A 27,531-nucleotide genomic window follows, 5' to 3' on the forward strand; every position below is an offset into this window, starting at 1 on the left:
AGATCCCTTCAACAGAGCATGAGATAAGTCTTTAGCCTGTTGCCCGGGCTGAACTGTTAAGCCCTTTTTCCAAAGCAGAGATCAGGCAAAACTAGAAGGCCTTTTTTCTTACACAGTCCGTGTTCGGTCAGCGATTTCCAGCCAAAACCAGGTGCAGATCTCTCCCTTATAACTCATCTCTGTGTAGCCTCCACTCCTGGTTTTGGCTTACAATCACTGACCAAATCACAGACGTGTGAATGAGGTCTTAGGGGGTTAATCTTTGGTCCCAGTAGTTGAACCCCCACTAATCTAGTAATTATCACCTATCCAGTAGATAAAAATCTATTTGCTAAAAACAACAATATATGTCGGTATAGGAACAAAGTCTTGCAGAATGATTTATTATGAAAAGGGTAAGATATACAATATTGTTTTATCAACATTGTTTAACTGTAGCAAAAATGTCATTCACCAAGACAAACAAGAACTGCAGTCTGTATGCATGGTAATCTCAACCAAAACCTCAAGTATCGAACTGGTAACAAAACATTGATATTTTCCAAAATGCTACTAAGCAACACTTCACAGTGTTCTTCTTGGCAGAATTCCTGCCAACAGTCTATATCTAAATAAGCAGAATGCTGTTTCTCAAACCCAGCAAGGGTGTTAATACTTTAGATCAGAAATAATTGCTGAAAAACCCTTGTTCCAACTTCCAGGTGGAGCCAACAGAATGCCAATGAGAGAGTGGGTATTCCATAACAAGTAGGCACTCGTAGTACCAAGACTTCAGCAGAAGATCCTCTGCTCATATTGAAGTATTTGGGAAATAAAGTAAATCTTCACTTTGTAGGCTTTTGATATTTACTAAATTAATTATACAGGTTGTAGAGCATACATAAAACTGTACAAGAAAGAACAGTGTAGGAAAACCTCAACAGTCCAGGTTATAACATGGAAACCATCTCCTCCAGCAAAATAAAAATTTTAACTTTGTATCTGTATTTCAACTCTAGCCAAGGCCTGAAAGTAGTCACTTAAGAATTCCATTTCACTTTTCCGGTTTATAAATTCTTTTATCTGTATTTCACAGTACAAACAATATGAAAGTTCTCCACTTATAGCTCTGAAAAAAAAATATGAAGAGCCGTAGCCTTGGTGCAGGAGACATTATTTCTTGACCTCTGCATTAAAGTCAGGTAAAATACAAAAATGAACGTAAACAGAGCATAGCCCTAGGCAAGGGCCAGAGCTCATCCCACAGTCACAAATCTGCTTCCTTTGTTCACATTCTGAGACAGTCTTTGTTCCTTCAGAATCTTGAACCGCTCATTCAGTGTGATTCCAGTCTAGTAAAAAAAAAATTAAAAAAATTATATATCACACAGAAAAACGTAGCTCATACAATGTGAGAAATAGAAATCAAGAATACTTAAGGGGTCGTCCAGGATTACAAAATCATGGCTGTTTTCTTACAAAAACACCAGCACCCTGTCCATAGTTGTTGTGGGTATCATAGCTCAGATCCACTGGAGTTAAAGTGGCTATTCACCCCCTATAATGTACCCCCTAATTCCCTGCACGGCTGCCGGTGCATCATCCCCCCTTCGCTTGGATCAAAACATCTGGCAATGGGGGTGGGCAGCCATATATAGCAGGCCGCGACGGGGGACGAGCTTTCCTAGTGTCACCCGCGATGCTAGGGAGGCTCGTCCCTGTTGCGGCCTGCTATAAATGGCTGCCCACCCCTGTTGCCGGATGTTCTGATCTGCGAGACAGGGAGATGCAGCGGCGGCCGTACAGGCATCAGGAGCGACGCGGTGCAGAATAAGTATAATCTATATGAGGGGCCCGGGCATTAGGAGAGACATTATAGGGGCTGGATAAACCCTTTAATAGGCAGAGCAGCTATCCTGCATAAAATCTGATGACAAGGGTGGTACTGTTCTTGGAAGAAAGAAGTCATGTTTTTCTAATCCTGGACAACCCCTTCAACCCCTTAAGGTCTTAGGGCGTACCGGTACGCCCTATTTCCCGAGTCCTTAAGGACTCGGGTCGTACCGGTACGTCCTAAGTTTAAATCGTGATTGCGGCGCCGTGGGGGTTAATCCGAACAGGATGTCCGCTGAAATCATTCAGCGGGCATCCTGTCACAACGCCTGGGGGGGGGTCATTTGATTGGTGAAATTGGTAAAAAATAGGGGGAAAAAAAGTATACATATTAGGTATCGCCGTGTCCGTATCGACCGACTCTATAAACATATCACATGACCTAACCCCTCAGATGAACACCGTAAAAAATAAAAACTGTGCTAAATAAAACATTTTTTTGTCACCTTACATCACAAAAAGTACAACAGCAAGCGATCAAAAAGGCGTTTTCCCACCAAAATAGTACCAATCTGTCACCTCATCCTGCAAAAAATGAGCCCCTACCTGAGACAATCGCCCAAAAAAACAAAAAAAAACAAACTATGGCTCAGAATATGGAGACACTAAAACATCATTTTTTTTGTTTGAAAACTTACATAAATAAATTAAAAGTATACATATTTGGTATCGCCGCATTCGTATCGACCGGCTCTATAAAAATATCACATGACCTAACCCCTCAGATGAACACCGTAAAAATTTTTAAATAAAAACTGTGCTAAATAAACCATTTTTTGTCACCTTACATCACAAAAAGTGTAATAGCAAGTAGGGATCGACCGATATAGATTTTTTAGGGCAGATACCGATAATTTGTGAATTTTCAGGCCGATAGCCGATAATTTATACCGATATTCTGGGAATTTTCATTAAAAAAAAAAAATTCCTACACAAATCTGCTGAAAATTAATGTTTATTGTTAACGTGTAGTTTTTTTTTTGTAAATCTTTATTTTTCATTTATACTTAATATATTATATTTTTTTACTAACTTTTAGCCCCCTTAGGGACTAGAACCCTTGTCCTATTCACCCTGATAGATCTCTGGGGGGGGCGCACTGCGCCACCAATGTTTTTAATACTGGGGTGGGGGGCGCACTGCGCCATCAATGATTAATACTGGGGGGCGCACTGCGCCACCAATGAAGAGAAATCTCTCATTCATATACAGGAGGCGGGAGCTGGCTGCAGAATCACATAGCCAGCTCCCGACCTCTATGAGCGGTAGCTGCGATCCGCGGCACCTGAGGGGTTAACTACCGCAGATCGCAGCTATTGCTCATAGAGGTCGGGAGCCGGCTATGCGATTCTGCAGCCAGCTCCCGCCTCCTGTATATGAATGAATGAGATATCTCTCTTCATTGGTGGCGCAGTGGCCATAACCCCTCCCCTTCTCTTGTCCTCCTTCCTCTCATTGGCGGCAGCGGCAGCAGCACAGGGGGAGGGAGACACTGCTTCCTTCTCCCCTGTGCTGCTGAGGGAACACTGAGAGCGCTGATAGCAGCGCGATCTGTTTTTTCAATACGTTATCGGAATATCGGCAAAATAGATGCAGATACCGATAACGTTCAAAATACTGAATATCGGCAGATAATATCGGTAAAACCGATAATCGGTCTATCCCCAATAGCAAGCGATCAAAAAGTCATACGCACCCCAAAATAGTGCCAATAAATCTCATCCCGCAAAAATCATACCCTACCCAAGGTAATCGCCCAAAAACTGAAAAAATTATGTCTCTCAGACTATGGAAACACTAAAACATGATTTTTTTGGCTTCAAAAATGAAATCATTGCATAAAACTTACATAAATAAATAAAAAGTATACATATTAGGTATCGCCGCGTCCGTATCGACCAGCTCTATAAAAATATCACATGACCTAACCCCTCAGATGAATGTTGTAAATAACAAAAAATAAAAACGGTGCCAAAACACCTTTTTGCCTCACAAAAAGTGTAATATAGAGAAACCAAAAATCATATGTACCCTAAACTAGTACCAACAATACTGCCACCCTATCCCATAGTTTCTAAAATGGGGCCACTTTTTTGGAGTTTCTACTCTAGGGGTGCATCAGGGGGGCTTCAAATGGGACATGGTGTCCAAAAAAACAGTCCAGCAAAATCTGCCTTCCAAAAACCGTATGGCATTCCTTTCCTTCTGCGCCCTGCCGTGTGCCCATACAGCTGTTTACGACCACATATGGGGTGTTTCTGTAAACTACAGAATCAGGGCCATAAATATTGAGTTTTGTTTGGCTGTTAACCCTTGCTTTGTTACTGGGAAAAATTGATTAAAATGGAAAATTTGCTAAAAAAATTTAAATTCTGAAATTTCATCTCCATTTGCCAATAACTCTTGTGGAACACCTAAAGGGTTAACGACGTTTGTAAAATCTGTTTTGAATACCTTAAGGGGTGTAGTTTCTTAGATGGGGTCACTGTTATGGAGTTTTTACTCTAAGGGTGCATCAGGGGGCTTCAAATGGGATATGGGTGTCAAAAAAAACAGTCCAGCAAAACATGCCTTCCAAAAACCGTATGGCATTCCTTTCCTTCTGCGCCCTGCAGTGTGCCCGTACAGCGGTTTACGACCATATATGGGGTGTTTCTGTAAACTACAGAATCAGGGCCATAAATATTAAGTTTGGTTTGGCTGTTAACCCTTGCTTTGTAACTGGAAAAAAATTATTAAAATGGAAAATCTGCCAAAAAAGTGAAATTTTGAAATTGTATCTCTATTTTCCATTAATTCTTGTGGAACACCTAAAGGGTTAACAAAGTTTGTAAAATCAGTTTTGAATACCTTGAGGGGTGTAGTTTATAGAATGGGGTCATTTTTGGGTGGTTTCTATTATGTAAGCCTCGCAAAGTTACTTCAGACCTGAACTGGTCCCTAAAAATTGGGTTTTCGAAGATTTGCTTCTAAACTTCTAAGCCTTGTAACATCCCCAAAAAATAAAATATCATTCCCAAAATGATCCAAACATGAAGTAGACATATGGGGAATGTAAAGTAATAACTATTTTGGAGGTATTACTATGTATTATAGAAGTAGAGAAATTGAAACTTGGAAATTTGCAATTATTTACAAATTTTTGGTAAATTTGGTATTTTTTTTATAAATAAAAATGAATTTTTTTTACTTCATTTTACCAGTGTCATGAAGTACAATATGTGACGGAAAAAAAATCTCAGAATGGCCTGGATAAATCAAAGCGTTTTAAAGTTATCAGCACTTAAAGTGACACTGGTCAGATTTGCAAAAAATGGCCTGGTCCTTAAAGTGAAATAGGGCTGAGTCCTTAAGGGGTTAAAAGAGCATATGTCAATGGATTTGTACCTAAGAAACTGGCTAACCTGTTACATGTGTGCTTGGCAGCTCAGGGCATCTGTTTTGGTCTCATGTTCACAGGACCAGGCGTTATGATGTTTTCAGTGCCTGGCCCTGCCAAATAAAGTGCAGAGGGCGCAGCAGTTGCAGAAAGAGCTGAGCCTCTAGGTGTAACAGCAATATCCCTGTTGCTCCTAGAGGCTCATTTGCAAACTTAATTTTTCTTACCAATGTGGGCTCATAAACATGGGACCAACACAGATGTCTTCAGTTGCCAAGAGCACATGCTACAAGCCAGCCAGTTACACAGATACAAATCTGCTGACCGATGCCCTTGAATGTAAAAATGCAAAAATCTGTTTCGTCTACAGATGTGGAGCTTAAAAAACAACAAAAAACAAAAACACCGTAAATAAACTAAATAGGTTACCTGTTTAGCAACACTGTTTATATCAAAGTCAAGTTGAACCCCCTTGGGAACCTTGGGTTCTGCACCTTCCTTTTTCAAAAAAAAGGGAAGCGGAGGTCTCGGCAACATTGTTCCCATACTGCTGTTGAAGGCAAACATGACAAGCATAAATTCTGTGACAAATTACAAAATATGAACAAAGGCCCAAAAAACAAAACTTAAAAAAAAAAAACAACTGCCACACATTTACTATGACTCATAGAACACTGTCTACTTACCTTGGTACAGCTGAGGGATTACCAAATGATACAGTCAGAAGACCACTTCTATTCATAGATGTCCTCCATCTAAAAATGTATAGAAGAAAATAGAACTAATTCTTCCACTGCTTTCTTGCAATGACAGTTCATCTACAGCAGAGGGAGACATACACCCATGAACCTAGTAATGTACTTGTACTACTAGACTGAAAAGGGACCAGGTCATGCCATAGGCAATTCTTTGTCAAGTCAAACACTTCAAACTATTTATACTTACGCACGATTTCTGTTCAGGTCTTCAATTTCCTGATCACTGTCCATTTGTGTCTGGACCTGAAATAGATGAAATAATAAGACTTGATACTCACCCCCTGAATTGTTTTAAGCATCTTACATTTACTACCAAGGTGGAGTTTCCCACCCAGGTGCCAAGAGCGGTTCTTTGGCAACTTGAATATACTTTCTAAGCTGTTGACTAGTAGCACACTATTATTGTTGCTGCCAGTCCTTGACTGCAAACAACAACTGCACCAAGGCCATGTGAATGATGAAGGTGAAATCACAAGCCTTGTTATGCCTTTTCAGAAGTGTAAACAGTTATATTTACTTATTTTAGTCATAATGGATATTCATTGCCTTTAAGTTGGTTGGCAATGTTGGTTTATATTCACGATTTTTAATGTAGGCCGAAGTAAGTCCATGGGAAGATTGCTGCATCGTTCAAGAGAGCTAATGTTATTGTAACAATAAATGATATATTTAGACAGTTAGAAGATACGCAACACCTGCAGAAGTGGAGGCTTATCTGAACATGAATTCCACAGTGTGAGAATTGTCTAGATCAGGCATGCTCAACCTGCAGCCCTCCAGCTGTTGTAAAACTACAACTCCCACGATGCCCTTCTGTAGGATGATAGTTGTAGGCTGTCAGGGAATGATGGGAGTTGTAGTTTTGCAACAGCTGGAGGGCCGCAGGTTGAGCATGTCTGGTCTAGGTGTTCCTTAACCACCTCAGCTCCCTTAGCTTAAACACCCTTAATGACCAGGCCACTTTTTACACTTCTGACCTACACTACTTTCACCGTTTATTGCTCGGTCATGCAACTTACCACCCAAATGAATTTTACCTCCTTTTCTTCTCACTAATAGAGCTTTCATTTGGTGGTATTTCATTGCTGCTGACATTTTTACTTTTTTTGTTATTAATCGAAATTTAACGTTTTTTTGTTGCAAAAAAATGACATTTTTCACTTTCAGTTGTAAAATTTTGCAAAAAAAAAACGACATCCATATATAAATTTTTCTCAAAATTTATTGTTCTACATGTCTGATAAAAAAAAAAATGTTTGGGTAAAAAAATAATGGTTTGGGTAAAAGTTATAGCGTTTACCAACTATGGTACAAAAATGTGAATTTCCGCTTTTTGAAGCAGCTCTGACTTTCTGAGCACCTGTCATGTTTCCTGAGGTTCTACAATGCCCAGACAGTGCAAACACCCCACAAATGACCCCATTTCGGAAAGTAGACACCCTAAGGTATTCGCTGATGGGCATAGTGAGTTCATAGAACTTTTTATTTTTTGTCACAAGTTAGCGGAAAATGATGATTTTTTTTTTTTTTTCTTACAGTCTCATATTCCACTAACTTGTGACAAAAAATAGAAACTTCCATGAACTCACTATGCCCATCACAAAATAAGTTGGGGTGTCTTCTTTCCAAAATGGGGTCACTTATGGGGTAGTTATACTGCCCTGGCATTTTAGGGGCCCAAATGCGTGCGAAGTAGTTTGAAATCAAAATCTGTAAAAAATGGCCGGTGAAATCCGAAAGGTGCTCTTTGGAATGTGGGCCCCATTGCCTACCTTGGCTGCAAAAAAGTGTCACACATGTGGTATTGCCGTACTAAGGAGAAGTTGGGCAATGTGTTTTGGGGTGTCATTTTACATATACCCATGCTGGGTGAGATAAATATCTTGGCAAAAGACAACTTTTCCCATTTTTTTTATACAAAGTTGGCATTTGACCAAGATATTTCTCTCACCCAGCATGGGTATATGTAAAATGACACCCCAAAACACATGGCCCAACTTCTCCCGAGTACGGCAATACCACATGTGTGACACTTTTTTGTAGCCTAGGTGGGCAAAGGGGCCCACATTCCAAAAAGCACCTTTTGGATTTCACCGGCCATTTTTTACAGATTTTGATTTCAAACTACTTTGCACGCATTTGGGCCCCTAAAATGCCAGGGCAGTATAACTACCCCACAAGTGACCCCATTTTGGAAAGAAGACACCCCAAGGTATTTCGTGATGGGCATAGTGAGTTCATGGAAGTTTCTATTTTTTGTCACAAGTTAGTGGAATATGAGACTTTGTAAGAAAAAAAAAAAAAAAAATTCATCATTTTCCGCTAACTTATGACAAAAAATAAAAAATTCTAGGAACTCGCCATGCCCCTCACGGAATACCTTGGGGTGTCTTCTTTCCAAAATGGGGTCACTTGTGGGGTAGTTATACTGCCCTGGCATTTTAGGGGCCCTAATGCGTGCAAAGTAGTTTGAAATCAAAATGTGTAAAAAATGACCTGTGAACTCCTAAAGGTGCTCTTTGTAATGTGGGCCCCTTTGCCCACCTAGGCTGCAAAAAAGTGTCACACATCTGGTATTGCCGTACTCAGGAGAAGTTGGGCAATGTGTTTTGGGGTGTCATTTTACATATACCCATGCTGGGTGAGATAAATATCTCGGCAAAAGACAACTTTTCCAATTTTTTTTATACAAAGTTGGCATTTGACTGAGATATTTTTCTCACCCAGCATAGGTATATGTAAAATGACACCCCAAAACACATTCCCCAACTTCTCCTGAGTACGGCAATACCACATGTGTGACACTTTTTTGCAGCCTAGATGCGCAAAGGGGCCCACATTTCTTTTAGGAGGGCATTTTTAGACATTTGGATCCCAGACTTCTTCTCACGCTTTAGGGCCCCTAAAATGCCAGGGCAGTATAAATACCCCATGTAACGAATCACCTGGCACCCCGACTGAGTACCTCCGTTTACGGATGCGCCTAGCGTTTTCCTGAGGCTTCCAAGCACTCTGGCAGACACCACAATCACCGAACCAGCATATAAATCCTCTCCCAAGCATATGAATGCTGTAGGCAGTTGAATAGGAACCATACGAATAGGTTTTCACTCCTAGCAGTCAAACTGGGACAGCATGCAATAAATCCTCCCCCAAGAATGAGACGACACTTCACCTTGAGGGTTAAAACAGGAACTCACTTTATTTGGACACAGCACACTACTTTAAACTCAACAGCCTCATTTACATACAATCCACGAACATAGTACTGCCCACAGGGTTTTGAAATACAACCAATCATATGTATCTACAGTATTTAAACATTCCCAGCAATTGTACACAAAATCCCCTTCCCTCTGCTTCTGTCTGTAACGCAATAAACAAAACACAATGAGCCTTGTCTGAGATGTAATTAACCAACACAATAAGCATTGTCTGAGACGAAATCCACAAAATACAATTACCGAACGTAATGGACTAACTTGAACCCTGGCATGCACATATACAATTTAACCGAACACATAATAACATACATACTATTTAAGACAGCCTGAATGCAATCTGCTACACAGTCTTAAAGGGGCATTGTTCCTAAAAGTCATAACATGTCCACGGATGGCCATTAAAGGGTCAGTAGCAGCAATATAAAATACCACATGCCCAAATATTGCATTCAAACGTACCAATTCACCAGGGGCCATAGTCAGCAGGTAGGAGGCGGGCAGCCAGGCCTCTCCAATGCCCAGTGGCGAGGCGGGTTCCGCCACACCCCACATGTGACCCCATTTTGGAAAGAAGACACCCCAAGGTATTCAATGAGGGGCATGGCGAGTTCATAGAAATTTTATTTTTTGCCACAAGTTAGCGGAAATTGATTTTTTTTTTGTTTTTTCTCACAAAGTCTCCCTTTCCGCTAACTTGGGACAAAAATTTCAATCTTTCATGGACTCAATATGCCCCTCAGCGAATACCTTGGGGTGTCTACTTTCCGAAATGGGGTCACATGTGGGGTATTTATATTGCCCTGGCATTTTAGGGGCCCTAAAGCGTGAGAAGAAGTCTGGAATATAAATGTCTAAAAATTTTTACGCATTTGGATTCCGTGAGGGGTATGGTGAGTTCATGTGAGATTTTATTTTTTGACACAAGTTAGTGGAATATGAGACTTTGTAAGAAAAAAATAAAATAAAAAATTACCGCTAACTTGGGCCAAAAAAGTGTCTGAATGGAGCCTTACAGGGGGGTGATCAATGACAGGAGGGTGATCAGGGAGTCTATATGGGGTGATCAGGGGTTAATAAGGGGTTAATAAGTGACAGGGGGGGGGGTGTAGTGTAGTGGTGTTTGGTGCTACTTATTACTGAGCTGCCTGTGTCCTCTGGTGGTCGATCCAAGCAAAAGGGACCACCAGAGGACCAGGTAGCAGGTATATTAGACGCCGTTATCAAAACAGCGTCTAATATATCTGTTAGGGGTTAAAAACATCGCATCTCCAGCCTGCCAGCGAACGCTCGCCGCTGGCAGGCTGGAGATCCACTCGCTTACCTTCCGATCCTGTGAACGCACGCGCCTGTGTGCACGCGTTCACAGGAAATCTCGCCTCTCGCGAGAGGACGCGTATATGCGTCCAGGAGGAATGAATAGACCGCCTCCAGGACGCGTCGCTGCGTTCGGCGGTCTGGAGGCGGTTAAAGTATATATTCGTGTATCCCTCAGCTCTGAGACAAGGATTCCATGGACGCAGCTGGTGCTAATTACATCTACAGTTTAGTATCCCCTAATAAAGCGGAAAGTCTGTGATATCCATGTACACTTATTATAATAAAAAAAAAATTATATAGCGCCACCATATTCCGCAGCGCTTTACAAATTCCTAGGGTTCATGTACAAAATCAACTTAACTGGCTAATATGCAACTGAAACACTAGGAGTCAGGGCCCTCCTCGCAAGAGCTTACAATTTATGAGGAATTGGGGGTGACACATAAGGTAGTTGATTGTGATAAGTAGGATTTGAGCCATTATTGAACTGACAGGAGCGGTGCCAGCCGATCTGCTTCGGGTTTGGGACTACTAGAGGATCGAGTTTAGGCCAGAGGAGTAGGTGGGGGAAAGGTTTAGTCTGGGAAAAGTCATTTTAGGTAGCTTGAAAAGCCTGCCTGAAAAGATGTGTTTTTAAGGCACGTTTGAAGGTGAAGAAGTTGTGAATTGACCTAGTATTCCAGGCAGAGTATTCCAAAGAGTAGGGGCAGCTCGAGAAAAGTCTTGAAGACGGGAGTGAGAGGTACGAATTATGGAGGTTATTAATCTTAGGTTGCTAACAGAACGGAGAGCGCGAGTAGGGTGGTAGATGGAGATGAGTGAGGAGATATATGGAGGTGCAGCACTGAGGGTGAGAAGTTTGAACTGTATTCTGTGGTGGATGGGCAACCAGTGAAGTGACTGGCACTGGCACAGGCTAGTAGCATCAGTGTAGCGGTTGGATGGATAGATGAGCCTGGCTGCAGCATTTAGAACAGACTGAAGGGGGGAGAGTTTAGTGAGAGGGAGACCGAGTGATGCGTTGCAGTAGTCAAGAAGAGAATGAATCAAGGCAACAAGAGTTTTTGCTGTTTCCACCGTAAGAAAAGGGCGGATTCTGGCGATATTCTTGAGGTGCAGACGACAAGAGTGTAAGCGATTGAATATGGGGAACAAAGGAAAGATCAGAGTCAAATGTGGCCCCAAGACAGCGGGCATGTTGCACAGGAGTTATAATAGTGCTGCAGACCGAAATTGAAATATCAAGTTTAGGTGAGTTAGTAGATGGGGGAAAGACAAGAAGTTCAGTTTTTGAAAGGTTCAGTTTAAGATACAGAGAGGATATGATGTTAGAGACGGCTGCCAGACAATTACTGGTGTTTTGGAGTAAAGCAGGGGTGATGTCAGGGGATGAAGTGTATAGTTGGGTGTCGTCAGCATAGAGATGGTATCGAAAGCCAAATCTACTGATAGTCTGTCCGATGGGGCTGTATAGAGGGAGAAGAGTAGAGGGCCTAGTACTGAGCCCTGATGAACGCCGACATCAAGAGGAAGAGGAGAAGAAGAGCCAGCGAATGATACACTAAAGGAGCAGCCAGAGAGATAGGAAGAGAACCAAGAGAGAGCAGTGTCCTTAAGGCTGCGCTCACACGGGCGAGATTTCCGCGCGGGTGCAATGCGGTAGGTGAACGTATTGCACCCGCACTGAATCCGGACCCATTCATTTCTATGGGGCTGTTCAGATGAGCGGTGATTTTCACGCATTACTTGTGCGTTGCGTGAAAATCGCAGCATGCTCTATATTCTGCGTTTTTCACGCAACGCAGGCCCCATAGAAGTGAATGGGGTTGCGTGAAAAATCGCAAGCATCCGCAAGCAAGTGCGGATGCGGTGCAATTTTCACGCACGGTTGCTAGGAGACGATCGGGATGGAGACCAGATTATTATTATTTCCCCTTATAACATGGTTATAAGGGAAAATAATAGCATTCTGAATACAGAATGCATAGTAAAACAGCGCTGGAGGGGTTAAAAAAAATAAAAAATAATTTAACTCACCTTAGTCTACTTGATCGCGGCCCGGCATCTCCTTCTGTCTCCTTTACTGAACAGGACCTGTGGTGAGCATTCATTACAGGTCAAGGACCTTTGGTGACGTCACTCCGGTCATCACATGATCTTTTACCATGGTGATGGATCATGTGATGACCGGAGTGACGTCACCACAGGTCCTTGACCTATAATTAATGCTCACCACAGGTCCTGTTCAGCAAAGGAGACAGAAGGAGATGCCAGGCCGCGATCAAGTGGAGTAAGGCGAGTTAAATTATTATTTTTTTTAACCCCTCCAGCGCTAGTTTACTATGCATTCTGTATTCAGAATGCTATTATTTTCCCTTATAACTATGTTATAAGGGGAAATAATACAATCTACAGAACACCGATCCCAAGCCCGAACTTCTGTGAACCAAACATGCGCGATTTTTCTCATGCGCGTGCAAAACGCATTACAATGTTTTGCACTCGCGCGGAAAAATCGCGGGCGTTCCCGCAACGCACCCGCACATTTTCCCACAACGCCTGTGTGAACCCAGCCTAAGGCCAATTGAGTGGAGCATGGTGAGGAGGAGTTTATGGTCTACGGCAGGGATCGACAAATGCCAGACGACAGGTCGCCATGGCGATCAGGAATTTTGTCCTGGCGCCTGGGTATTTGCCCCTGCTTGAAAATAGGTCCAGCACACCAGCAGCCGGGTGCAGCCACCAATGTGACAGGCGGTGCACATGACTGGTTAAGCCGAGTGACATCACTCCCTCTCCCCGCTGGCTGTCAGTGTCAGCTGGCCGTGGAGTGACACACGACATGTACGTGGCTGCGCTCACCTGCCCGCTAGGCGCTATCCACCGCTCGCCTCATGTCTCGGGAGCGACGCAGGCGACTACGGCAGGGTTTCTGTGTTCCTGTACGAAGACTCTTCCAACGTTTCCCGGAGAGGAGCAGTCTCATCACCGTAAAGCCTTATGCACACGTCCGTGGAACACGGACCGTGTGATACCGGCCTGGATTTCTTCTGAGTGCAGGAGCGCACGGTGTCATTGGTTGCTATGACGCCGTGCGCTTCCTGCTGCCGCCGCAGTACGGTGATTTACCGGTATAGATCATACCAGTGCATTACCGTACTGCGGCGGCAGCAGGAAGCGCACGGCAGCAACCAATGACGCCGGTATCACACGGTCCGTGTTCCACGAGGCTTAACGCACTCACAGGACTCAGAGATCCCTCCTACAAACAGGACCGCAGCCCCACCTCCTCTCCATCACAGCACGCGATGTAGATCTGGCAAGAGCTGGAACCAAATCCCGGCCTAGACTCGTGTCCACAGCAGAGGAAGCACAAGGACGGCCCCGGAGACGCCAACAGCGACTCCATTATCCCCCAGACAGGACAAATAATCTGGGACAGCAGAAGGGCAGTGATCCCGCAGTGACGGCGGATACAGGCGCCAAACCCAGCGCTGCTTCAGTTTTATCTAGTCACAAAATACGTTTACAAGAGAAGAACTATGAGATGAATGATGAGCCCGGACCAAACATCCTGGGAAGGGATCTCAGTTCTGTCAGCTGCAGCACATGGATTATACAGTGACGTCACAACGCTGCGATTATACACACAGTGACGTCACAGTGCACTGATAATAAACAATGCCCATGTTGTTTGGTTCCAGACTTCTTTATATGTTCATTTAAGAGGTTATTTTTGTTGCTGAAAATAAGGCTTTATAGAAAGGTAAAAAAAACAGCTCGTAACTTTTTTAGCTGGCTCCTAGATTCCAAGTAAATTTGTCAAGCCCTAGTCTACGGTATCAAACGCTGCAGAGAGAGCCAGCAAAATCAGTAGCGAATAGTTACCATTTCTTTTTGCTGTTAGGAGATCGTTAGACACTTTAGTAAGGGCAGTTTCTGTCGAGTGAAGAGGGCGAAAGGCAGATTGTAGGGGGTCAAGAAGAGTTTGCAGAAAGATTGCTTATTAAACGAGAGTAGACAAGACGTTCAAGGAGTTTAGAGGTGAAGGGGAGGTTAGAAACAGGTTGGTAGGTAGCAGCACAGGTCGGGTCAAGAGATTGTTTCTTTAGTTTAGAGATTAGAGATTGATAGATAGAGATAGATAGAGATTAAAAATTGTAGTTAGGTGAATGACGACAGCCGGAGAGAGGGACTGGAGGAGGTGTGATGGAATAGGATCACTGCTACAGGTTGTGGGTCAAGAAGAAGAAAGAAGCCTGGAGACTTCTTCCTCCGTTATAGGGTCAAAAGAGGAGAGAGCATGTGGAGGATTGAAATTATTTGGGGACTGGGAGATTATTTTCTGCTGGATACTGCCAATCTTGTCTCTGAAGTAAGTGGCCATGCCATCAGCGCAGAGGTCAATGACATGTTCTGGAACTTTAGGGCTTAGGGTACTTTCACACTTGCGGCAGGACGGATCCGACATGCTGTTCACCATGTCGGATCCGTCCTGCGGCTGTTTCGCCGTGCCGCCGCTCCGTCCCCATTGACTATAATGGGGACGGTGGCGGAGCTCCGGCGCAGCACGGCGGTGCACGGCTTAAGGCCGCCGGACTAAAATTACTGCATGTCAGGTTTTTTAGTCCGGCGGCTTTCTCCGTGCACCGTCGTGCTGCGCCGGAGCTCCGCCACCGTCCCCATTATAGTCAATGGGGACGGAGCGGCGGCCCGGCGAAACAGCCGCAGGACGGATCCGACATGGTGAACAGCATGTCGGATCCGTCCTGCCGCAAGTGTGAAACTAGCCTTAGAAGGGAATGAAAACCTTAATTTTGTATAAGAAAATCAATAAGACATACGTATTGGTTATATTATTATGTCTTTTTAAGGACATTTATATATTCCTAGAATATGATCAAAACAGTTTAAAGAGGACCTTTCACTAGAATAAAAAATCTAAACTGAGCATACAGACATGGAGAGCGGCGCCCAGGGATCTCCCTGCACTTACTATTATCCCTGGGCGCCACTCCGTTCTCCCGGTATAGGCTCCGGTATCTTATTACGTTCAGCTCAACTGGGTGGAGCCTGCTGGCGTCTCCTAGCCTGAGAGGTTTTTTTTTCTCTCAGGCTATGAGCTGAGCGCTGCGATTGGCCAGCACTCCAGCCTGGGAGAAGGAGACACCGGCAGGCTCCACCCAGTTGAGCCGAACATATTAAGATACCGCAGGCTATACCGGGAGAACGGAGCGGCGCCCAGGGATAATAGTAAGTGCAGGGAGATCCATGGGCGCCGCTCTCCATGTCTGTATGCTTAGTTTAGATTTTTTATTCTAGTGAAAGGTCCTCTAAGTATGGACTTTGTTAATGAGTATCTGTAAAGATGTGGTATTTTACTAACAATCAATTGACCGTTGGTGTAGCATAGGAGGCACGGATATCTGTGTGAGAAAACCAGGATTATTCATATTATTATCGGTTTTCCAAGTCAACAATGTGAGAAACATTCAAATGGGGTCTAAAAATCTGTCTCTAATTGGTAAGAAGTGTCAAAATTAATCTGTTAGCTTTGATTTAAACTTCCAGATGTCAGGCGTGTGTAGTGAAGAGTAAGTCAGACTTGCATAGTTAACTCTTTAGGGTATGATGCCTGTGACTTATACAACAGTGCCACCTAGGTATGAGTAGGTAACACTACACCAATAGCAAAAGTGCATTCTGGGTCGTGTTATGACATAACGCTCCTTATCAATGTACACACCTATCGGACAATGATTGGAAAGTTCCAAACCAGGAAGGTGTGTTCATCTGATAAGTTTTTGGTTAATAAACCACATACAAGTGGTAAAAAAGGAAAAGGAAGGAGGGAAAAACAAAGAAAGGGAGATCCCTGGAAAAGATCTGGATTATCGAGAAAATTCTTGAGAGCAGACTTTCCCAAGACTCTGCACATCACTTGACCCTTGGGTAATGTATATTTTTGTTTTATGTAGTATTGGCATAAATTAATTGGCTTCATACTTTGTCAAACCCCGCTTATTGCAGACGTATAGTGTTAGTACCACATCAGTATCAGCGACATTCAGTGAAAATGCATATCACTGAATACAAGATCTGATATTGATAACAAGAGAGCTTCTCGTTTTGGGCAGAGCACGGGCTTGTATCTCATTTTCTTGGTTAAGTTTCTGTGCATAATCAATATATATATATATATATATATATTTATATTCTCTCATAATTTTAAGAAGCATTGCATTCTTGTACTGGTTGGATAATAGAGTGTGAGATGCTGGTCTCGGTGTTATTAATATCCTGTTGGCACCATCTAGTGGCAGATTTTGGGTACTACAGTTTTCCTGCATATCATTCAAATTTATATTGATTAATTTTTTATTGTATTTTAAATTATTGTATAATAAATAATTTATATTTTTGCATAGACGCTTGTACCCAGTTTTACTGATTACACAAAATAATTAGATTCTTGATGGAACTCTTGGAGGTGTTTATATATGTCCACCTCGGGGATCGATATCATTTGCATAATTTTTCTCTTGATCCATTAGTTTTTTTTAATATTAATATAAAAGCATTTGCTTTATATACCCGACAGCCTAGGAAGAGGCTGCAGCACTCCTCTTCAAATAGCTGATAGGCGTTGGGAGTCGGACCCCCACCTATCAGAACACCCGGAAAACCCCTTTAAGAGCTAATAAATGTGGAGACTGATGAACAGAATGGGTGACTTAAATCAGCAAGGGGTAACATGCATTGTAAATGTAGCCAGCTTGCAAGACAACAAGTCTCATGAACCACAGCAGATGGTGTTTTCCCTTACTGTATATGGGGTTGAATATATTGAGATTGCTTTCTAAGTACATTGTAAATGGAACATCATTGCAACAAAATAACCCTGCAAGAAACTTAGAAAAAAAACTTCTCTAAAGCAGCCACATGCAAGTATAACCCACAGACAAATCTAGTAACTTGGAGATATAGAACCTTTTCTGAGGACTTACATGTGGAGGAAATGTAGGAAACCAAGGACAGATTTTTTTTACCCAGCATTATTTCTTTCTATCAGAGGTGCTCTGCAGCCACTCATCTTACTGTATTACAATAAGAGGTAATGTTCATTCAAACGTGTGTGTATAATAGGGAAAGAACTGTGCATGTCAGGCTGCCCCCATACACATTACATTGTCAGCAGGTTTCATCAAAATCATGTAAGACCATTATAATTATGCTTAAATTTCAAAAAGTCTTTCAGATTCTCATTATTCCAAATGGAAATACCTTGAGGCCTCTCTGAAGGAAATATGTGGCTTGTCGAGTGTCTCTCTGCTGCCTCATTCTCAGTCCACTTCTAAAGGTGTTTGTGTAAGAATAATTGCTGAAATATTAAGGGTAAACAATTAAAAAGTTTTAAAGAACAACTTCATACAGATCAAGTTTTTTTTTTTTTTAACAAGCCATGTGTTCTCAATAGGGACAGAAGACAAAGCTAATGCCAGAAAACAAAAAGATCGGGCAAAAAGATGCAATTTACCACAACCTCCTCTATCTCATGACATCATTTATCAGGAGAGTGTTGGAAGCTCTCTGTACATATTGGACTGTCATCAGGTACCACTGACATTATACTAATGTGTATGGACGCCTAGAGAGTTATCCCTTACAGTGTTCCGCTTTATTCTACATTCAGCAGCAGTAAGTTAGTTACATGTCAATGGCTGAGGACATGGTAGAAAAGCCATACACAAGAAAGCAGTTAGCCAACTCCACCACAAAGCAGCACACTTGGTCATACATAGATGACCAATTATCATGGTATACCAGCCACATTGGTAGGCTACCCAGTTATGCAACGTTATCTCCTTTCCACAGGATAGGGAATAACTATTAGATCGGTGGGGGTCCTACCACTGTGACCACCATCGATCACGAGAATGGGAACCCCGTACTCCGCTGAGGTCGCCAAAATGAACAGAGCGGCAGGCTGAGCGTGAGCTTAGTCGCTCCATTCATTTCTATGGGAGTTCCGGAGATAGCCGAGTACAGCGCTTTGCGGTTCCCCTTTCTCATAATCAGTGAGGGATAGGGGATAACTTTACTTAACAGGAATACCCCTTTAAACTGGACTATAAGCCATCGGGTTCCTTCTTTGAAGACATCAGAGGCAAGATAAACCCATCTGGCTGTTGCTAACAAGAATGACTGGAGTCCAGGCAGTTTAGCTCACAGACCATTGCCTAGACTAGAATAGCCATGTACTGGTTTGCAGCCTGTAAATGTAAACAACATTTTCTCATTCACTGACAGCAAACATATCTTGAAAATGGTGAGAAACTGAAAAATACAAAGATGTAGAATTTTTTCCATAAACCAGAGAATCCCCTATAAAAAGATCTCATTTAGACAGCCATCATTTTAGCGTCTGCTTTATAGCCTTAAAGGAAATGTGTCACCTAAATTTTCATACGGCAGTTAAAACATGATAGTGATGCACATCATTTTGTTATAATCCGTTTTCATTTTCAACTGCATACTTATTTATTCCATTTCCTGAATATGATTATGGGGACGGCTATCTTGCCTGAGCTGTTCTTAACAGCATATAGAGAATTGCTTTACTGCAGCCAGAATGGACAGGAGGAGACCTCATTGACTTCTATGATAATGTTTTCTAGGCATGCCCTTTGACCTGTGCAGAGATTATTGTACAAGGAAAAACTAGATAAGCTTTGATAATCACCTATTAAGTAGGGTGGATCCTGTCTTATCTATACACAAAGCTGATATCATTACAGGCAGGATTAGAATCACAGATGAGCAGGTAACTGCAGTAAAGTGACCTATTAGGCGTAGTGGCCAGAGCAAAAACTGCAAGATTTTATGTTTTTTGTTTAAATACAGATATTGACATAGAAAATAAAAATGTCATCAAAACTTCTTTAGAAATTTGTTACACATAAAAACTGAATTTTTGTACTCACCGTAAAATCCTTTTCTCGTAGGATGCATTGGGGGACACAGCACCATGGGTATATGCCCGGCTACCACTAGGAGGCACTAGACATCAAAAAGGTTGGCTATACCCTCTCCACAGCACTAGGTTATTCAGTTTGTACCAAAAGCAGTAGGAGAGAGAAACAAAAGGCGAAGAACCAACATGTCCTAGACCGGGAAATGAAAAGAGAACAGCAACCCGGTGATAGGGAGAGAAGTAAAAACAGAGGGCGGGATCTGTGTCCCCCAATGCATCCTACGAGAAAAGGATTTTACGGAGAGTACAAAAATCCAGTTGTTTTCTCTTGAATGCATCGGGGGACACAGCACCATGGGACGTCCTAAAGCAATCCTCGAGTGTGGGATTGTAACCTAATGCAAGAAGAAAGATGCACAGGTGCAGAAGAACCATGTGACCCAACAGGACCAGGAGAGACCCTAGCATGAAAAGGTTCCAAAGAAAAAAAGGGAGACCGTAAAGATCCCAAGGACAGGTGCCTGGGAAACAAGGCCTGCAAGAAGGACCAAGGGAACACCCAGCTCCACCCAAGGTGGGAAAAAAATAAAAGCGCTAGAGGATAAGGCCAGATGTCCCGCGCGAGGATCAAGAGTTGACAAGGGTGCACTAGAGAGCCAGAGGAAGGATCTAGAAGAACCAGGGCTACCCCTGAGGAAACAGGAGAGTAGCATAGCAACGTCTGTTGGTAACGACCTAGCGCTCTGCATATATAAGGAATCTCCAGGAGGAGAAGCCCTAAGGCTGCATTCACACGGGCGAGATTTCCGCGCGGGTGCAATGCGGTAGGTGAACGCATTGCACCCGCACTGAATCCGGACCCATTCATTTCAATGGGGCTGTTCAGATGAGCGATGATTTTCACGCATCACTTGTCCGTTGCGTGAAAATCGCAGCAAGCTCTATAGTCTGCGTTTTTTCACGCAACGCAGGCCCCATAGAAGTGAATGGGGTTGCGTGAAAATCGCAAGCATCCGCAAGCAAGTGCGGATGCGGTGCGATTTTCACACATGGTTGCTAAGTGACAGTCTATTCACTCTATTATTTTCCCTTATAACATGGTTATAAGGGAAAATAATAGCATTCTGAATACAGAATGCATAGTAAACTAGCGCTGGAGGGGTTAAAAAAAACAAATTAACTCACCTTCTCATCTTGATCGCGTAGTTCCCGGTCTCTTCTGATGAGCTGTCGGCTAAAGGACCTTTGGTGACGTCAGATCACATGCTCCAATCACATGGTCCATCACCGCGGTGATGTACCATGTGATTGGAGCATGTGATCTGACGTCACCAAAAGGTCCTTTAGCCGACAGCTCATCATTAAAGAAGTAAAGAAGAGACCGGGAACTACGCGGAGGAGGTGAGTTAATTATTATTTTTTTTTAACCCTCAATTGATCACCTACTATGCATTCTGTATTCAGAATTCAATTATTTTCCCTTAGAACCATGTTATAAGGGAAAATAATACAATCTACAGAACACCGATCCCAAGCCCGAACTTCTGTTAAGAAGTCCAGGTTCGGGTCTGGGTACCACAGTCGGTTTTTTATCACGCGCGTGCAAAAAACATTGCACCCGCGCGATAAAAACTGAACATCAGAACGCAATCGCAATTGCATTCCTACTCGCGCGGGTTTGCCGCAACACACCGGGACGCATCCGGACACGCTCGTGTGAACCCAGCCTAAGAGGACAGACCCAACAAGACAAAATAGACTATGAGGGTGCCTGGCAGGAGATAAAATGCCTGGAAAAAGGACAGAAGCAGTCCTCAACCAAGACTAAAACTTTAAGTTGTCTCAGACCAAAACACGGCCTGTCCGTTGCCAACCACATGTAAGGCCAGGGCAGAGAGGAAACAAACAAGCACTGGAGGCTAAACGCTTGAGAGAAATCATAACAAAAACTCACAAGGGAAGGGAGCGAGCCTCCTTTCACAGCAAGGAAGGGGGGGGGGGGGAAGAGAGAGAAACACCCAAGAGAAGGTGGAAACCTCTCCCTGCCAGACAAAACAGCCAACCCCCGGAGGGGGGGGGGGGGGGTCTTAGGGAATGGTCAGGAGAAAAGACCTGCTTCCCATACAGAGGAGGCGAGGAACAAGCCTCTTAGAGACATAATATCGCTGTGAAATGTAAGACCAGGGAAATCCCTAGCTAAATAAAGTCACAGGGAAAAAAGGAACCAGTCGCAGGCCCTGGTAATACAAGAGGAGACCCACTGGTGTGAGAGATATTGGACTAGAAGGAGAGGACTCCAAACAGCCTAAGGAGGAACAGTTTTCCAAACGAGGGAAAGCTCAGTCCCAAAAGTGACCATACGATGTAAACTGCAAACCATAGCACTAAACAACTAGAATCTCAAGAAGGCAACAACCTTTGAGGACCCAGGAGGGAAAAAGGAGCAAACTGGGCCCAAAAAAGCAACTGTCATACAGAGCCTGTTTGGTCAAAAGCCATGGGTAGCTTTCCCAGAAGGGAGCTGCCAGCTAGATGGTCTAAGAAAGAGTTGGGTCAGGGACCCCAAGCAGGAATACCCGGACAGGGACTCAAGACGGGTCCAAAGGACCGGACCACCTAAGGACAACAATAGCCAGAAAAACAAGTAACAAATAACTTCGGCCATGGGTGACCAACCATCCCAAATGTAGTGACCAGCCAACTGTATAACGCTGTCCCAGAAAGAGCAAGTACAGCAGTAAAAGAATTGGCAAACATCCATATTCCAGAAGGATGCAGATATCAGCCCGGGAAGCCAGAGAGACTACACTAACATGTAGAAACCAGCTACTAGCAGAGCACAATGAAACCCCCAGGGAAGGGGAAAAAAACTGACAGGTGCAGACAATGGCCAGGTCCAAGGAACGGCCCTTCTGTCATGTATCACAACTAATCAGAAAACATATGGGAGTACCAAGAACACCCGGACCATGGAAGAGGTACGGGACCACGTCCGATACCAGAGCAAGCCGCGGAGAAGTCCACCCGCTGGCAGAAGTGTGGCACTCACTGGTTCTGTCACAGCCATAATAGAGAGGACGTCCAGCGAAGACTCATGTCATTGACCACCCAGAAGGATTCTGTATGGTCCAGCGATGACCAAAAACTGCAGTGGCGGCTGGTGCTCACAATGCAGCGTCCCTTTGCAGGAAAGAACATCCAGTGGAGATCCCTGTACTCTGCCAGGACTGTGCCATGTATCTCTGTGAAAAGAAGCAGAGGAGCAGTAACAACAAAGCGAGTACTCCATCATAAAATGGGGTAACGCGGCGGTGCAGCATGCAGTAGTGCTTTACAGGGTTGACAAAGAACAATCCTAGCATGCCAGCCAACAACCTGCCCACGGAGGGAGAGCAAACTTCTGGTACACAACAGGACTGGGAAGTCTTGTTAAATGGTACGTCAGGCAATGAAGTAAAAATCATTCCAAGTACAGAGGCAAAGAGAAGACTAGAGGGCCTGGTTCAGGAAGAACTGCACCTGGTATCGAATCTGAACAGGCCAGCCATATACTGAAACTAACAAAGCAACTCTACTCCGCCCAGGAAGGGGGGAGACGTATGGATACCAGGTATGCCATGATTGCCTATCACAGATCAGAGCCAGGGAAGGGAGAAATACGCCCAGTAATGTAGGTGCTGCATGGGCCGCAGATTGGACCAATAGGGCATAGCTCCTGGAGATACTGCAAATACTCCGCCTATAATAGGAGTAATGTGGCTGTATGGTGCTCATCATAACGAGAATGGAACACAGCTACGGCATTGGAATGCTACAGTATATGCAGTATATAGAGGCCGTACAGGTACTCTCCCTAATAAGGGAGAAATACGGCTGTGAAGGTCAGACTTAAAACCAGACAGGTGTAAAGGGTACAGCATCTGGAGATGGCACAGGAACTCCACGTCAGAGGGGAGCGATGCCTGCGTGGCACGCATTAAAACCAGAGAAGCGCAAGAAGATGGCCACAATACCTCGCCCGGTAAGGGAGAAATAGGGCTGCATGGTGCTCAATAGAACCAGAGAGGAGTAACTGCTACAGCAAATCTGGAGATGGTACAGGTACTCTACCTCTAAAGGGAGCAATGTGGCAGCTTGGTGCACACTACCCAGCATAAGATAATGGTACAGCCTCTGGAGATGGAGCACCAGACAGGTGTACTGACTACAGCATCTGAAGATGATACACATACTCTACCTATAAAAGGAGCAATATGGCTTCTTGGTGCACATAGAACAAGTGTAATGGCTACAGCCCCTGGAGATGGAGCACCATAGAACCAGACAAGTGCACTGACTACAGCATCTGAAGATGATACAGGTACTCTACCTATGAAGGGAGTAATGTAGCTGCCGGGATACGGCTGCATAGTGTACTGTAAAGGCTACAGGCACTCACTCTGGTGAACCAGGGCTCCCTCTGTATATATGGTTGCTTGTCGCACGCTAGCACCAGAATGGCTGATTTGGCTACAGTGCCTGGCAGGAACACTCTCCGATTAGGAGGGTGTAGAATATAGCCCCTGGTACGGAGAAATAGCTGCAGTGCTGGGTACATCATTTGGCAGTGGTACAAGTACCCCCCTGTTAAGGGGGAGGCGTACGTACCTGGGACACCATGTAGGTGTGCCGGCATGCTAACCACATGGCGGGTTGCTTACCTTGTGCAGCGCCATCCGAAAGTCCACTAGAGGAGATACCAACCCTGAAGAGGAGAGGTTCCTCAGCGGACATTTGTCTTTAACCACTCAGAGGGAATCTGTCTGGTGGAAGACCGCCTGATGCTCTGTTACCGAGAGAAAATCGGAGCAGAAGTGTCCCCCGAGGCAGCGGATGGAATGGCAGGGAAGGATTTGTCACCAGCCTCAGACCCCGAGGATAGATGTGACAACCCGAGGTCGTCTGTGGATGTGACAACCCGAGGTCGTCTGTGGGACCTAGTAGAGCGTGCCCCATCCGCGGAAGGGTTCCTGGGAGGGCAGAGGTGGCCGCAAGTTTGGGCAGGCAATCGGTGCATATTGATATAGATTTGGAGAGTCGGACAGGATTCCCTATGACATGGGACAGGGAAGAGGCCCAGTCAGGAGAGACCGACACAGAAGTGGATCAGGTGCGACATGACCGACACAGAATTAGGTCAGGGCGACACGAGAAGGCTGGGGGGGCTACCGGTCACAAACAGGGACAGGAAAACCGCGTAAGTGGTGTCTTATGACCACTGTACGGACGTCACCCCATGGGGGAAGATTTATATGCAACATAATACAGAACGGTCCGTTCCCCTCAGAGCAGTCCGACTGCCAGAGAAACACAATCACTGGAGGGGATTCAGGGAAGCAGACGGGGAGGCTGGGAAGGGAAGAAAAACGCCAGCCAGAGGCTGTCTTACCAGACCCCAGGTGCTGACTCCCAAAGAGGCGCTGCAAAGGGGACCAGGGAGGTTGCAGGAGAGATGATAACAAGATGGAGGCATCTTCTTCCAGGCAGAGGGAAGAGGCTCGGCCCCAACAGAAAAGCCCCCGCCTGGCCAGGATAGAAAGAGAGGGTAGTCCCTCCCAGAAGCTGGGAGGGGCCAATGAGGAAGCCCGGGAAACCAAGGAGGGGGCAGGACGAGCGTGGCCTAGCTGGCCCAGAAGGCAGGTGGGCGGGTATTATTGCGGCAAGTGGGCGGGGCTCATCATGGCCAACCGGGGGCCCCCCGGACAACAAAAAAATAAGGTGAGGAGGGAGGAAGAGGAGCGACGACCGGGGAGGGGAGAAACGAGGCAAAGGAAGCACCCGGGGCCCTTGGACAGGCCGGGAGAAAACGCGGCCTAGTCCCAGCGAAAGCCGGGGACTAAAGTAGCTGGAAGGGTCGGGGAGGGAGCCTGGAGGAAACTAACCTGGGGACCCAAGAGCCGTCAGACGTCTTTGGGCGCCGCAGGGTCACCCCATCGGCAGACTCAACAAGGGGACCGTGGGAATGCCGGCATGCCACTGCGGATGCAGTAATGGGGGACTGGGTGACCGGCAATGGTACCTGAATACGCACCCGCAGGGGGGGCAACTAAAGTGGAAATCCACGATGGAGCCCCATCCTGCAACAGGCAGAGACCTGCAGAAGAGATATAAAAAAAAAAAAAAAAAAAAAGAAGAAAAAAAATCAAACAATAAAAAAAGCAGCAAGACCTGCGGAAAAAGAGTAGGTCATGTCTGCCTCCTATGGACACTAGACTAAAACTAAATAACCTAGTGCTGTGGAGACGGTATAGCCCACCTGGGCAGAGCCAACCTTTTTGATGTCTAGTGCCTCCTAGTGGTAGCTGGGCATATACCCATGGTGCTGTGTCCCCCAATGCATTCAAGAGAAAATGTGATTTAAACAATGTGGCATTTTCTGATGCCACATTCTACAGTGGTACTCCACTGCCCAGTCTTTGGGCAGTGTGAGCGTTTTTGAATGAGAACACATTAGCTGGCGCTCGCTTGTGAGGGCCAGATTACAAAGGCCGATGCAAACTGAATGCAGGAGAAACGATTGAGACCACATTCTTTCTTCCTTCATTTTTTTCAATTCATTATCAGCAGCACATACCCGATTACACAGGGAAATCTGGTACCAATCATACATCTTACATCCTCATGAAAGATGCCCATCAACCGACAAAAAACACTTGCTCGTTCACCGGCTGCTGGATCATACAAGCCAGTTATCAGGAACGAGTGCTCCTATGAACGCTTTTTCCCGACAACTGGCCCAAAATCAGGCAGTGTATTAGGGGCTTAAAGTGTTTATCTAGCATTACATGTGACCTCCCAGAGTGGCCGACCCACAGAGGTAATCACACTTAGGCTACTTTTACACTTGTGGCAGAGTGACCTGGAAATCTGCATTTGTAGACTGATCCGGATGCGTCTTACAAATGCATTGCAAGAACGGATCAGTCTCTCTGGATGTCATCTGGAAAACGGATCCGTTATATATTTTTTCACATTTGTAGCGGTCTGCGCATGCGCAGGCCGGAAGGACGGTTCCGGCATTGCGGTATTTTTAATGCCAGATCCGGCACTAATACATTTCAATGTAAATTAATGCCGGATCCGGCATCTGATTCGGAATTTTGGACGGAGATAATACCACAGCATGCTGCGGTATTTCCTCCGTACAAAACGCTGTTCAGTGACTGAACTGAAGACATCCTGATGCATGGGATTTCTCTCCATTCAGAATGCATGGGGATAAAACTGATCAGTTCTTTTCCGGTATTGAGCCCCTAGGACGGAACTCAGTGCCGGAAAAGAAAAACGCTAGTGTGAAAGTACCCTTACCTGGTCTGCGCAGTGAGTTGCTCTCCTATCGTCTTGACAAATGGACACGTGACACAAGGGAAGCAGGTCACTGCTATAGACAGCGATTGGCTGCAGTGGTTACATGTAACCCTGTCGTCGGGAGGTTGATATCAGAGCACCAGGGAGATGAAGAGCCAGCTGGGGAGTGATAGAGACCAAACCCAGTGGCTGGGACCAGATAAGTATGATCACCACCATGGGTCGGCCACTATGTGAGGTCTGATATAAAGCTGGATAACCTGTTTAAATTGGAATCATCATAGATCCATATGGCATTTTGTGTGTATCCTAATGAAAAGTTAAGGTCTAAATTACCTATTAAACGGATATCTGTGCAATGCTGTTGTAGAGCTGCTTGCCAAATCCATGGGTCTTGAAAAGTTCATTTTTCTCCTGAAAGGCAGCCGCTGAGGTGCGGAATTCTACAAATGCAACAGAAAAGAAGAGAGATCCAACGGTCTACGATAATAGTAATTTAGATCCTTACAAAATTCTACCCAATACATTTCTGGCTATCACTATTCTGTACTGCACTACTTGCAGCTCTTCAGCAGTGATGCTGAAGACAGTATTTGTGAGGTTTTCTTTGAGCTCTTCCAGGGTATGTGGATTGTTAGTGTACACTTTCTATTTAAAAAT

General features: G+C 44.6%; 1 protein-coding gene across 2 annotated transcripts in view; it reads right to left on the minus strand.

Moving 5' to 3' along the window:
• Positions 1–367: 367 nt before the first annotated feature.
• Positions 368–27,531, minus strand: part of FYTTD1 (forty-two-three domain containing 1) — a 40,569-nt gene continuing 13,405 nt past the window's right edge. The window contains exons 4-9 of one of the 2 annotated variants that reach the window (XM_040428474.1): positions 27,208–27,314; positions 17,835–17,931; positions 6,197–6,252; positions 5,938–6,006; positions 5,681–5,798; positions 368–1,331 (exon numbers count right to left, since the gene is read on the minus strand). In XM_040428474.1, coding sequence (XP_040284408.1) covers positions 1,236–1,331; positions 5,681–5,798; positions 5,938–6,006; positions 6,197–6,252; positions 17,835–17,931; positions 27,208–27,314 — 543 coding nt within the window. In that variant the 3' untranslated portion in view covers positions 368–1,235. Of the gene's footprint in view, positions 1,332–5,680; positions 5,802–5,937; positions 6,007–6,196; positions 6,253–17,834; positions 17,932–27,207; positions 27,315–27,531 lie in introns of both variants that reach the window. The other variant, XM_040428473.1, reaches the window with a different exon arrangement.

This window comes from Bufo bufo, chromosome 4, assembly GCF_905171765.1.
Source record: "Bufo bufo chromosome 4, aBufBuf1.1, whole genome shotgun sequence".
Lineage (NCBI taxonomy): Eukaryota > Metazoa > Chordata > Amphibia > Anura > Bufonidae > Bufo > Bufo bufo.